Raw genomic sequence first — 12,937 nt, 5'->3', positions numbered from 1 at the left:
AGGTCACATGTTGAAGAGGTCACATGTTGAAGGGGTCATATGTTGAAGAGGTCACATGTTGAATTGGTCATATGTTGAAAAGGTCATATGTTGAAGAGGTCACATGTTGAAGGGGTCATATGTTGAAGAGGTCACATGTTGATGGGGTCACATGTTGAAGGGGGTCATATATTGAAGAGATCATATGTTGAAGAGATCACATGTTGAAACGATCAATTGACGCTGTGATTATTGGTAGAAGTTTGAATGTACAGTGTAGTGGGTTGATGAGGCGTTCAATTGTTCAATGTATCCCTTGATAACATATTTGTTCTAACTCAAAGCAGCCATGTTACTTTTGTTTATATCTCTTTATTGATAAAAGATGCCTCCAAGTACCTAATACTTTTGTTGGTTTTCTAAAACCTCTAGTTTACAAGATGGTTTATTGTGACAACAAAAATATAGCATTTGTGTAAATGAACTAAAAAAACTGTATTTACAAAATCTTTAGATAGTATTATTTATGACATTCATTGAAATTCTCTCATTTTAAAGAAACCATTCTTTTCCTAATCTACTTTAACACAAATTAACAGGGATTTCACATAAATTTATGTTTTATTTTGGTATCGCCTAAGACACATCATTGAAAGAGAAATAGTTTTGCATCTTTTAGCTTATGATTGACTATCTAAAATCTGATGAGTCTAAAATAAGAATTGACTTCTTTTGCCTGGCTGTGGGCTTGATTTGAGCATTCTTATGAAGTGCCATGGTAAGACAACTTCTTTCCATCATGATATGATATTTAATGTTGACCGTTAATAATTATTGACAATCACTATTGTACACAGGGGCTAATGAGCTATTAATTTGCCAACTCTATAGTTATGGTTTGTTTGCCAGTTCTCCATGCGCCAACAATGGCACCTGCTTGGACCTGTTATCAGGCTATGACTGCTCATGTCAGGAGCCATGGGTTGGCAGGCTATGCGAACAGACAGAGCAACAAATGTGCACTTGCAGTGTGAGTACTATTAATATAGCCTTTGCACCTGTAGTGTGAGTACTATTGATATACCTCATGCTCTGCAGTGTGAGTAGGCCTACTATTAATATAGCCTGTGCACCTGCAGTGTGAGTGCTATTATGTGTGCACATGCAGTATAAGTACTATTGATATAGCCTGTGCCCCTGCAGTGTGAGTACTATTACGTGTGCACATGCAGTATGAGTACTATTAATATACCCTGTGCACCTGCAGTGTGAGTACTAATTAATATAGCCTGTGAGTCTGCAGTTCTAAAGCATATTTAACGGTCTATACAGGTGTAAGATAATCTTTCATTGCAAAAATATATTGAGGCTTTGTATGAATTGTACGGCAGGGAGTAATATAAGATCCATGCTGATACATCCTAAAGTTTTTGACATTGTCATTGTTATTCATTAAAACTAATTAAAATATTTTATGTTCAAATATAGATAATGGATATAATAAGGCATGCTCACTACAAGAAAATGCAATTTACTGCTGTTAGTGAATGGTTATTAATAACTGTATGGTTTTTGTAACCGTACGCAGAAAATTTAGTTTATCAGCTTATTTGGTTCTGAAACAAAATGTCAACTGATATTTTTTCTACCAAACATTTTACCACTTTGGTATTCTTCTTAGCTATGTTCGACAGAAAATACATTCTAAGAGTCTCTTAAGCTTGTTTCACTTACAAATGCAGCAAACAGTATTTTATTAATGTATGCTTATGGACTTTTTATATTATTTTATGCGCTCTCCCACGCAGTAACTTTACTGAAAAATGTATACTTAAAGGTTGACTTGCAACAAAATTCACATTACAGTTATTTGATATAAGATTCACCATGTCTTACTCTGCTGTGTTGTAGGTGCAAAATATGTGGAAATGTGATTACAAGCTCTTAAAAGCTAAAAAACACACAGTTAATCGCCGCCATCACAAAACTGCCGTAGATTGAAATCAGTTTATTTCTCTGGGGTAGTCATTACATTTGGTTATTGTTTTGTCACTTGATGTTCTCACATGAATTTAAAGGCAAATAAAAGGCTCAATATAAAACTTCTCATAGCACTAGTTTATGACAAACACTTCGGGTTTTACCGAAGAACCCCTACCAATTATAGACGCTCGCTAGTTTACAGTTTTGTTTCGGCTTGGTCTAATCGTCTAGTCGTAATCTAATTATATGACCCATACTTCCTGTCAAGCAGCGCGAATAATTTCTGCAGCATTTTTCGACTATCACAGGTGACCAACAGGCTCGTCATGTTTATCAGAGGATGATATGCACTCCTTCGAGCTAAGGTTAAAAAATTAAAAGAGTTTTTACAGTAGGTTTTGAGATATCAGTGCTCAAAGTAACATCTTTACAATGATGATGAAATAGATGCGTAAGAACAATAGACATGGTTTTATTGAATGCGTAAAATATATTTGTGAAAATATTTAGACGAATGAGGTTACGTGGAAGTGTAAACAGAAGCCATCTTGTACAACTGCGTCCCATTTGAGCCGTTTCGGAAAGAGATTCTAATTTACAGCGGTCTCGTGATGGCTGCGATTTACTGTTAGTTTTTAGCTTTGAAGAGCTTGTAATCACATTTTCACATATTTTGCACGTACAACACCGCAGAGTAAGACATAGTGAATCTTTTGATACCAAATAACTGTAATGTGAATTTTGTTGCAAGTCAACCTTTAAGGAAATTGCTTTTTATATAAAAAATTACCAATGTGGCAAACCTTATTTGGCTCCAATTTTGTCGCCCAAATATTCATTCTTATATACATAGTTCTCGCTCTTTTTTCAGGCGCATGAAAATTGGTCAGGCATGGCTCTTACTGTGGAATGTGAATGTGCAGATGATTTCCGATTGACCAACTTCAAACAGATACTGGATCAGTCTATGCCTTGCAGGAGAAATCAATATGTCATTTTAATAACGGTCCTCATTGGAGTTGTCATCACAACAGTCATTTTCTCTGTTTGGATTCTCGTTAAAGGTTATGACTCCTTCACTTTGCACACTCACTATAAGAGCATCTTGTAATTAAAACACTTAGAAGCTGCATACAAAGGTTATGGTGATCCCTTTGCTATGCTTATTAACATTGAACTATGTGGTATTAGGGAAATCTTGTTGTGCTGGATGTTGAGACATCGAGCGTGTCTACCCGGGTCTTATTTGCTGATTAGCTAAAGTCAAAGTTATTGTTTCAAGTAAAACAAATAAGTGAAATCGATAAAAATACTGCAGAATTTCAAATGGTAAAAATCATCGTGACTTGGCTTTTAATATTGAACTACAATGTAGGCTCAATCCAAAGTTTGTGCCAACTGTTGTAGACCTGAAGAGGAGATATAACTGTTTGTTAAATGGCCAGGATCCTGACGAGAAACAGGTTTGTTGGTTTGTTAAGCAGCTTGATACTTTTAAAGTCAAGAAACGGCTTTTTGTGTTATTCCCTTAGCGTCCCTTTGATAATTACTAGCAATGTGTTGGTAACTTGTAAAACCTAATCTTAACCTGTCTCACGATAAGACTACCCATTTATAAAAGTTCACAATAGTTTAAACGTGGTTCTACTTGACATGGTGTTATACAGTGTGTATCTAGTTTACAATTGACTAGCTAAATATTTGCTGGCTAACCATTCACTAGCGGACCGTTTACTAGCGGACCATTTACTAGCGGACCATTTACTAGCAGACCATTTACTAACAGACCATTTGCTAGCTGACCATTTACTAGCGGGTCATTTACTAGCAGGTCATTTACTAACTGACCATTTACTAGCTGACCATTTACTAGCAGACCATTTACTACCAGACCATTTACTAGCAGACCATTTACTAGCAGATCATTTACTAGCAGACCATTTACTAGCAGACCATTTACTAGCTGGCCATTTACTAGTTGACGATTTACTAGCTTATTCCAGCAGCTCATATAGTAAGCTCAAAACTTTGTACTACTAACGTATCATGTCATAAATCACTACTTGGAGAAATAAATAGTAATTGACCAAAATGTATGATGTCTAATATTGTGAAGAATTTGTCGTGGAACTTTCATCATCAAAGTATGTACAACAATCTATTTCCTAATAGACTTGGCTTCTCTTAGTTGTTCCATTTTTACGATTCGTGATCGAGGCCGTTTAAGAACTATGTTATTAAAAGATTCTCAAGCCCTTATATGATTATTGATGACCGAGTAATGTTGATAAATTCTCTGTAAAACCTTCTCAAGGTGCACAACGAGTCAAACGGTCAACTTTTGACTTTTATATCTTGCTATAATCTGTGTGTTTATTTAATTAATTGGAGATTTTTTTTCATATATATATTATAGAAACACAAGTAACATTTATATTTTAGAGTAAGAATTCCATAACATTAAATAAGTTATATTTAGCTTGTACACATACTGAATGGTCCTCTCTGTATTATTATACCTGCTGCTATCACTTCAGCTTTCTTAAGCTGAGCGCAGTTGCATATAATGATCCGATATTCATCCAGACATTCCTCTATACTTGCAATGGAGCTTGAATGTTATTGCTGGCTTGTATTGACAGCTTGATCTTAATTGTATCATACCTACTTACAACATATATAGCCAAAAACTAATATTATTTGTCTCAAAACTACTTAAAAATGACTTTTAGATTGGTTCAAATTTTATTAGTAAAAACAATAATTTAATAATGATTCAGGCATAATAACAGCTAATCAATTCAAATCTTTAATAATTGTTGTTTTTAGACCAGTTTTTCATAATCTCCAGGGTATTTATTTGTGTGGAATCTTTTTGCACATATCTAACTCATGACCAGGCTTTCAGAGAATAAACCAACTTTAGCTTTGTAACTGTCGATACATCAAAGGCATGTTTCATCAGGTTTCAATTGTGCATATCTGATGTAGATATTGAGAGACTTTTTGAGTTGAGTTACTTTTAGGGAGCATCACGTTTTTCGAGCCGAAGTGTTAGCTCTGTCTCTCCAAGTTTCATGGATCCTCAAACGATTCCTACCCCAGAGCCTTCTTTCACTGGTGAGCAAATAGCCATAGGAGAGATATAAAGGTGTTCTTGGGAACTTTCTTTTCCTGTTTTCGCTAACATTGAAATTTAAGGTTGTCTTGCAACAAAATTCACATTACAGTTATTTGGTATCAAAAGATTCACCATGTCTTACTCTGTTGTGTTGTAGGAGCCAAATATGTGGAAAGGTGATTACAAGCTCTTAAAAGCTCAAAAATGAAAAGCCGCTGTATATTGGAATCTCTTTATTTCTCTGACGTATTCATTACAGTTGGGTTATCGTCTTGTCACGTGATGTTTTCACGTGAATTGAAAGGCTAATAAAAAGCTCAATATAAAACTTATCATAGCACTAGTTTATGACAAACACTTCGGGTTTTACCGAAGACCCCGTATCAAATATTGATGCTCGCTACTTTACAGTTTTGTTTCGGCATTATCTAATCGTCAAGTCGTAATCTGATCATGTGACCCAATACTTCGCAAATAATTTTTGCAGCATTTTTCGATTATCACAAGTGACTAACAGGCTCGTCATGATTATCAAACAATGATGTGTACTCCTTCGAGCTAAGGTTAAAAAGTTTAACGATTTTTTACGGTAAGTTACAAGATATCAGTGCTAAAAGTGACAGCATTACAATGACGATAAAACAGACGCGTAAGAACAATAGACATGGTTTTATTGAATGCGTGAAGTATATTTGTGAAAATATTTCGATGATGAGGTTGCATGAAAGTGTAAACAGAAACCATCATGTAACAACTACATCCCATTTGAGCCGTTTTGGAAAGGGAATCCAAACTACGGCGGTCTCGTGTGGCTGCGATTAACTGCTCGTCTTTTTGCTTTTAAGAGCTTGTAATCACATTCCCATATATTTTGCACCTACAACACAACAGAGTAAGACATGGTGAATCTTATGATACCAAATAACTGTAATGTGAATTTTGTTGCAAGTCAACCTTTAACTAACCTCTTGGTATCTAAAAAGTCTTATTCGCAACCTAAGTTTATAATTTTATACGCATTTCTAAATCATTGTGCCGACAGCTAACTACTTTATATCAATCAACTAATCAGTACAGGGTTGTTTCGTTACACAAATTCAGTCATATTGGATATTCAAGATAACCCCAGATTTATCATAATCTCAACATAAAATTGAAAAAGCTACTTGGTTGATATTTGCCAGGAATGTATAATACTTACAGGTGATAAAGTGCCTGAAAAGTTTGAAGATTACCAGCCAGTATCAAGGAGCAGTGGGAAAAGCCTCAAACCAAGAAAGCAATAGAATGGGTGCATTTTAGAGCATACAAGGAGCCGGCCTGTTCGATGTCTGTCAATGCGTAGTAGCAGATTTCAATAAACTTACCTGGTCCTGCATATGCATTTAGTTTTAGACAACTGCCCATAAATTTTTAATTTGTGGCCTGCAAGCTACCATTCGTGCAGGTTTAGAACAGAACTACCTTGTTTTATTGTGTCCTCTACTATTCTACTTTATTGTAACTTTGATAAATAAACTTCATCCTTCTGACAAATGATAGTTCGCATCGTGTGGATAATAAGGAGTTGCGTGCTCATGACAAAAAATGTTTGGTTTCATACAGTCCCGGAGAATTCAGTATCTAGACCAAATGTATGCCAGGTATGCCAAGTTGGTAGTTTGCACAAATTTCGTTGTAGTTCACATGACATGCAACAACAGCAAGGCATTTTAAATTGCTAGTAGTACAAGCATAGACAGTTCTAGTAGTTCTCTAATAATTTAGCACCAGAATCACTAAGCTCAGGCTCACTTTAACGATGGAATCGTACAAATAGAATTTACACGTTTCCTTTGAGACATTTTGACAGTAACTATTACAATGATCATCAAACTAGTAGTCCAGTGCCTGTGATGCTGCATTGTTGATTTTTGTTTATTTTGGAAAACCAAAAGCAGAACAGGGTTTGACTGTTCCAAAAGATAGCTGTAATGTATGTCTTTAGAAATTCATTTTGTCGGAATGGCCAACCTTGCCAATACGCAATCAGCGTCAAATTTAGTGGCGGCGACATTTGCCATTTACAACTGTATATAGGCATCTGTACAGCCTGGCTCATATATATGCCTTGTGAGCACTAAATAACTACAGAAGGAAAACTCTATAAGCTTGAAAACAATTTTAGAACATTTTGCTTGGGTTAATGACAATAATACAATGAGATTGATTAGTATAGATATTGCAAAATCTTGTTCACCTGCTACAGACTAACGTTTCCAAACATTCCAGTCGGCATTAAGCTAAAACTGTCAAAGCCACTTATGTCACCTGGTTTATCCTGCGATTTAGTAATTAAAGTTAACATGAGCTACCTACCTTGTGCTTGTACAAATGCAGCAAACTGACCAAAGCCATGGTGGGACAATCATGACCAAAAAACAATGTATTCACATCAAGTCGTAATGCAAGCATTTATCAAGGAATGCATTTATCAAGATAGCACAATCAGGAACATTCAGTACTATATAACGTATTGATTCAAACTGTATTAGCTAACCATGTGTCAAAAGCGAACATATCTAGTATGTGGTGTCAACCAAAAAACTTCAAAGAACCAGTCTATGACTCGCCTGTACTATTTGGTAGTGAAATTATATATGACTAACTACAATGAATTATAATCAGTTCATTAAGAAGTGCAATGCTGAGACAATATGACAGTTCACGAAAGGCGCTTTAATCAGTGAAAAATATAGACAGTATTTACACCCTAAGATAAATATGCACGCCTTAAAAAACCTATTTTACAACATATTTAATCTCATCAAAAGCCTTTCTCGCCTTGCGTAGTTCCTCATTCATGACAAGTAGCTCTTTGACGCGAGAGTACTTCTTGTTGTCCTTTCTGACAATGAATATTATATCTTCGACAGAAACCCGACCAACTCTGCCCACCTCCATTGCTTTCTTTGTCTACATATGAGACAAGCAACCAAAAAGCATCTCATTTTCTTTTGAAGCATATTGCCTTAGGAACAAACAAACAGAGCAAGCAATAAATGATATCAATTTAGCATAAAAGAAATTCAATGAAGATATTTTTGAAGTTGTTTGCTACTGCCAATGACAGATCAGATTAAGTAGATAACTCCCATTTGATCCCAAAAATGCACCACTACTACTCAATTTAGTACATTTATGAAATGGCAAGGTTCAGGGCTTGGTATTAACCTTAACACTTTAGAAAATCTTGAGCTGTATATACAACCAGGTTACCTGATCCTAGACGTTCTGTCAACTGTGAAGCACTTAAAATAGCACAATTTTTTTTATGTTGAAGCAGTAAGCTTGTAGAATATAATGAAAAAAAAAACAGAAATAAAATAGAGTGAATATATTATTTTTCACACTCTCTCAAAAGAGTGATGTTAATGAGACAAATGAAAAAATAATGATTGCAGCTAATTGAATCTGATAGAGGGTGCATACTTCTTACAAAAAGGAAAACAACTAGTTTTAGCACCAAGTTCTTGTTGCTGAGAAGATGCTCTCTAGCTTTGTCTATTTTTGATCCTTGATTACCAAGAATTTCCCTGAGTCATTAGAAATTAATATTCTGTCATCAGCCATAGTTCTTCATCGGCCAGTTTGAGATGCCTTCAGCATTTCAGTAATATCTCGAAAATTAAGTAGTCCAAACAACATGAAACTTCTGAGTTATAATGAATATGTTTCAAGCGCATAGCAGCCCAAATTTCGTAATCCTATCTAAACTAAAAGTAGGGAAAAACAAAGCGAAACAACTCCGCCGAGTTTTCTTAGGCAAAGACTTCCAGGTGTTAAACCAACACTCTAAAATCTGTTGTAAGGAACCCTTTAGGTGCCATTTTGCCATTTCTGCACAAACGCTTACATGACCCGCAGTTTTCGCATTTCTGCAATGGCTAAGAATCGATAAAACTTAACAACCAATGAATGAGCATGATATGATTACAAAACATCTACTAACCTGATATATACACAGGAGAAATATATTTAGATTAGCTATGAAGCAGTTTTAGACAGTTAAGACAAGTATTTAACTAATAGTGGCAAAAGAAATGAATAACAGCAAAATAGCACACATTTTATCGAGATGTTGCAAATACTTTCTTAACAATTATCAAAACTTTGTGACAATTCCCTTAAAGGTTGACTAGCAACAAAATTCAAATTACAGTTATGTTGTATCAAAAGGTTCTCCATGTCTTACTCTACTGTGTTTTAGGTGCAAAATTAGTGAAAATGTGATTAGAAGCTCTTAAAAGCTCAAAAACGAACAGTTAATTGCAGCCATCATGAAAACTTTGTAGGTTAGAACCCCTTCGTATTTATGAAATATTTGTGAAAATATTTCGACGAATGAGGTTGCATGAAAGCGTAAACAAAAGCACTCCATGTTTAACTCAACTATGTCCCATTTGAACCATTTTGGTGAGGGATTCCATTCTACGACGTTAAACCTAAAGATCTGACAGAGTGACAGTTGTGAGTTCAGAATTTCTGCAAGTGAACCTTAAAAAGCTGGACTATTATTGTGTGAATAGAGAAAATACAAGAAGCTTTTAACATGCCAGTAATAATCCACTATTTTTGCAATAAGGTCAACAATATTTTACTTTGAATCTGATAGTACAGTGAATTATTTTGAATAGGGATGAACCATTTTACAATGAAAGGTACAGCGGGTTTATTCCTATCCCTGTTCAAAATTCTTAAAGGCACATTGAACAATAATAATGACTAGCGCAGGCCAATAGATACTGATGTTTATTTATTCATAGATAGAATATACTTAACTAAACGTAGATCTGACATAAAAATTCTATGTTTGCAAAGCTGAATCCCTAATTTATTGATTTTGCATGATTGCTAGTTGTGTACGCTAGTGTTGAAATGAGGCAATTATTTCTAGCAAATTCACCATAACCTCTCTGATTAGCAGAATAAAATTTTAGTATTTGAAAGATTCACTCAAACTGAAAAATAGGTAAAAAGAGACTCACTGTTTCAGAGATGTATTCTATGACTAGATCCTCAAGTAGGTCCACAGTTTCAGCATATGGCTGCTCATCGTCACCAAATCCATAGAGCATGCATCTTACTGTCAAACAAGAAAATCATGCCATGAAATAGAATAAACTATTTATGGAGTCAAGCATGTTCAACATAAGACTAGCTCTGGCTCGCAGAAAAAATTGTAATAGACAGAATCTACAATAGCAATTTACTATAGTATAACTAGTATGCAATCTGACAGCAATCTGAACGATGCTCACATTCCTTGACGAAAAACTTCCGTCTTTTACCGATGGGTGCTTCTTCCTCCTCTTCTTCGTCGTCATCTACCTGTGGAGAATCGCAACATAGATTATCTAAAAGCATGCCATCGAGCGACATGCAACCAAAAACTACACATTTGCAGTAAGGAGTCGTCACTGCGAATGATCTTTCTCCAGGTATAATTGTGACCACTTGTTAATTTGGATACATGCTCATATATATTTTACAAAAATAATTGATTGGCAAAGAAAATAGTAGTAGTAAGCATAGCTCACGGATGGTTAAATATTACCTAAAGTTCACAAGTATAACATTATTTATTGATAAGTTACTATTTTTCTTTCATACAACTTGAAATACAAAAAAATTAACGAAGTTTCCCCGCCACAAAGCTTAAGATGTGATGAAAATATTCAATATAAAAACCTAGCCAACGAAATGAATGAATATTGCCAGAGTATAGTTCAAAGAATATGTGGCCTTTCGAACTAAACTCCAAACTAAAAGCAAATAAAGCATAGTGTTACAATAAAACAAGACAGTTAATTACACATCGAAAAACAACTAGCTGTGATGTTATAAAATCAAATTTAATTGTCTCACGTCAGGAATCCAATCAGTTCCGGACGCCGCCATACTTCAACGCATAGCCGTATTACAACCATTCGGTTGCAGTGATACCTCTAACAATATTACGTCAATATGGAGCATGTTAATAAAGACATCATTGCAAAAACACATTCGTGCGCATCCGAGTACAAGCCGCGCAGCACGTTGCTTGGTGATATTAACTACAAGATGTTGGACAGGCTTATATTTAAAATCTCAGTGTGTTTTAAGTAGGAATTAATCTACGCCCTATGCAGAGCTGATTAATTTTTTTGCAGTCATGATATGCGTTAGTCTGTGTGATATTGTAATATTTACCATTTACCTGAAGGATTGCGCGTGTTAACTTTGCATAGTCATAGTCGATATCGTTTACGTTTTTTAAACAGTTGCTTACAAGTTTTGTATTGCTATTCAGTTTGCGCCTTTGAGCAGTGAAATTGAAAACTTTTAGAACTCACTTTTTAGCACTCACACTTTTAGCATTGCACATTCATTATCCTTCCTCATTCTTGCGCATCCTTGAGCATCCTTCTCACCATCACCAGTATACACTCGGCTTCATTTGGAATATGAAGAAAAAATTAAGTAAGTTTCCTGTTATTTGATGCGATTTGCTAAATATCCGGATTTTGTGTGTGCTGGTAGTCATAACTCTACATCTTATAATGGAATACCGCTGATCTCAACTCTCAACCTATTACCATTTTGACCATACAGCCTTCTCTTCAAAACATTCAATCGCCCTGCTTTTACAACTTTTAGTAGGATTTTGTTTAAGCTTTTGGCATTTGTTGTACAGTTGCAAAGGATGATGTGAAGAGCAAAATGCCAAACGTTAATGGTTCACCTGCTCCAGTGCCTTCGGCAAAAGGTCCGGCACTGACAGGCAGCAAACAGGTTTGTTATCTACTAGTCTATTGAAATTGTGTTTTTTATGGTTGATGATTAGTTAATGAAACAAATGATTAATTTATTAGGCCTATATGCTGATATTTAGATCTATATTTCAAGAGATAGTGCATCACTGTGCTAGGTACAATAGGCATAACTCATGATTAGGGTAATTATCTACGATAGTTGACTAAATAATACCTATAAAACGTTTTCTTTGTTGTCTGATTTCCTAGAAAGGCTTGGTTAGCATTGATAAATAAAATTGCATCGGCTTGTTTTATTAAAGCTGGATGGTCGAGTTGGAGGTATTCCACCTATAGATCCAGAAAAACTGAAAGATCGTCTTGTCTATCGAGCACCGCAACAAGCACCTGTCAATACAAGTGCTTTGAAGTTTAAACGCCCAACCAATGCACAGTTGCGAAAGGCCCAGGCTCCGATTGCACCTAAACTGGAGCCACTGGTATGTAATGAATCTCCAACTAACTTGGCATGGTTTTATCCGTTGAAAGTAGTTGCCTTTATGTTTTACACATTCATTTTTAGCCTGTGCTACAGAAATTTCAGCATGAAAATCAACCTGAATATATTCATAAAAAGAATAAACAGAATTTGGAAGCTAAAGGCATTGCAGTGTCCCTTCCCGACCCAGTCATCTCTGAAAACGATCCAAAGCCGCCAAGCACAAAGAAGATGCGAAGAGCTGGCAGTGTAGAGCCTATGGGTTAGCAATTTTACCTATGCATTATTTGTTTTGCAACGATAAGCTTCATGATCAATGTTTTTTCAGACTAACTTGCAGTTGTTGTTTTTTTCAATTTTCGTTTTTAAATTTATTTACACAGAACAAACATCATCTCCTTTACCCGATCTTCCTGAAGCTTTAAAGAGCAAGCAAGATACGTTGCGCACATTGTCTCCTTCTCCTCCAAAGGATGCAAGGCCAAAGACCCCACCTACACGAGCACACACTAAAGGTCCAACAGCCCCCACAGAGGACTCAAACGTCTATGGTAACTATTTCTGTCACTAAGGGTATATATC

The 12,937-nt window shown here is 35.5% G+C and overlaps 3 protein-coding genes across 6 annotated transcripts in view; 2 read left to right on the top strand and 1 right to left on the bottom strand.

Moving 5' to 3' along the window:
• LOC137401132 (fibropellin-1-like) overlaps positions 1–6,602 on the top strand; it is a 37,788-nt gene extending 31,186 nt beyond the window's left edge. For all 4 annotated transcript variants that reach the window (XM_068087503.1, XM_068087502.1, XM_068087504.1 and 1 more), the window contains 5 exons: positions 889–1,009; positions 2,834–3,026; positions 3,370–3,425; positions 4,989–5,082; positions 6,287–6,602. In XM_068087503.1, the coding sequence (XP_067943604.1) occupies positions 889–1,009; positions 2,834–3,026; positions 3,370–3,425; positions 4,989–5,082; positions 6,287–6,369 (547 nt within the window). In that variant the 3' untranslated portion in view covers positions 6,370–6,602. The remainder of the gene's footprint in view (positions 1–888; positions 1,010–2,833; positions 3,027–3,369; positions 3,426–4,988; positions 5,083–6,286) is intronic.
• An 888-nt stretch (positions 6,603–7,490) lies between these two features.
• On the bottom strand, positions 7,491–11,048 carry LOC137401213 (transcription initiation factor TFIID subunit 13-like). Its single transcript, XM_068087613.1, has 4 exons — positions 10,991–11,048; positions 10,384–10,453; positions 10,111–10,208; positions 7,491–8,038 (listed from the first exon to the last, which is right to left on the bottom strand). The coding sequence occupies exons 1-4, from the start codon at positions 11,021–11,023 to the stop codon at positions 7,865–7,867; spliced, it is 375 nt and encodes a 124-aa protein (XP_067943714.1). The 5' UTR covers positions 11,024–11,048; the 3' UTR covers positions 7,491–7,864.
• Positions 11,049–11,089: 41 nt separating this feature from the next.
• The window catches only part of LOC137400617 (dynein axonemal heavy chain 6-like), a 73,469-nt gene continuing 71,621 nt past the window's right edge, over positions 11,090–12,937 (top strand). Inside the window, 5 exon segments of the mRNA XM_068086949.1 lie at positions 11,090–11,168; positions 11,799–11,896; positions 12,180–12,356; positions 12,440–12,617; positions 12,739–12,906. Of these exon segments, the coding sequence (XP_067943050.1) occupies positions 11,090–11,168; positions 11,799–11,896; positions 12,180–12,356; positions 12,440–12,617; positions 12,739–12,906 (700 nt within the window).

This window comes from Watersipora subatra, chromosome 7 (assembly GCF_963576615.1).
Source record: "Watersipora subatra chromosome 7, tzWatSuba1.1, whole genome shotgun sequence".
Taxonomy (NCBI): Eukaryota; Metazoa; Bryozoa; class Gymnolaemata; order Cheilostomatida; family Watersiporidae; genus Watersipora; species Watersipora subatra.
The sequence above is the reverse complement of the archived record's forward strand: the minus strand, read 5'-3'. Positions and strand labels throughout refer to the sequence as shown.

What these genes read in the sequence shown, in the direction of transcription:
- LOC137401213 (XM_068087613.1), bottom strand. Translation starts at nt 11,023, where the DNA reads ATGGCGGCGTCCGGAACTGATTGGATTCCTGAC. An exon ending in GAACTGATTGGATTCCTGAC is followed by an intron (nt 10,454 to 10,990) that starts GTGAGACAATTA and finishes GATTCTCCACAG; the next exon opens with GTAGATGACGACGAAGAAGA. An exon ending in TAGAATACATCTCTGAAACA is followed by an intron (nt 8,039 to 10,110) that starts GTGAGTCTCTTT and finishes TCTCATATGTAG; the next exon opens with ACAAAGAAAGCAATGGAGGT.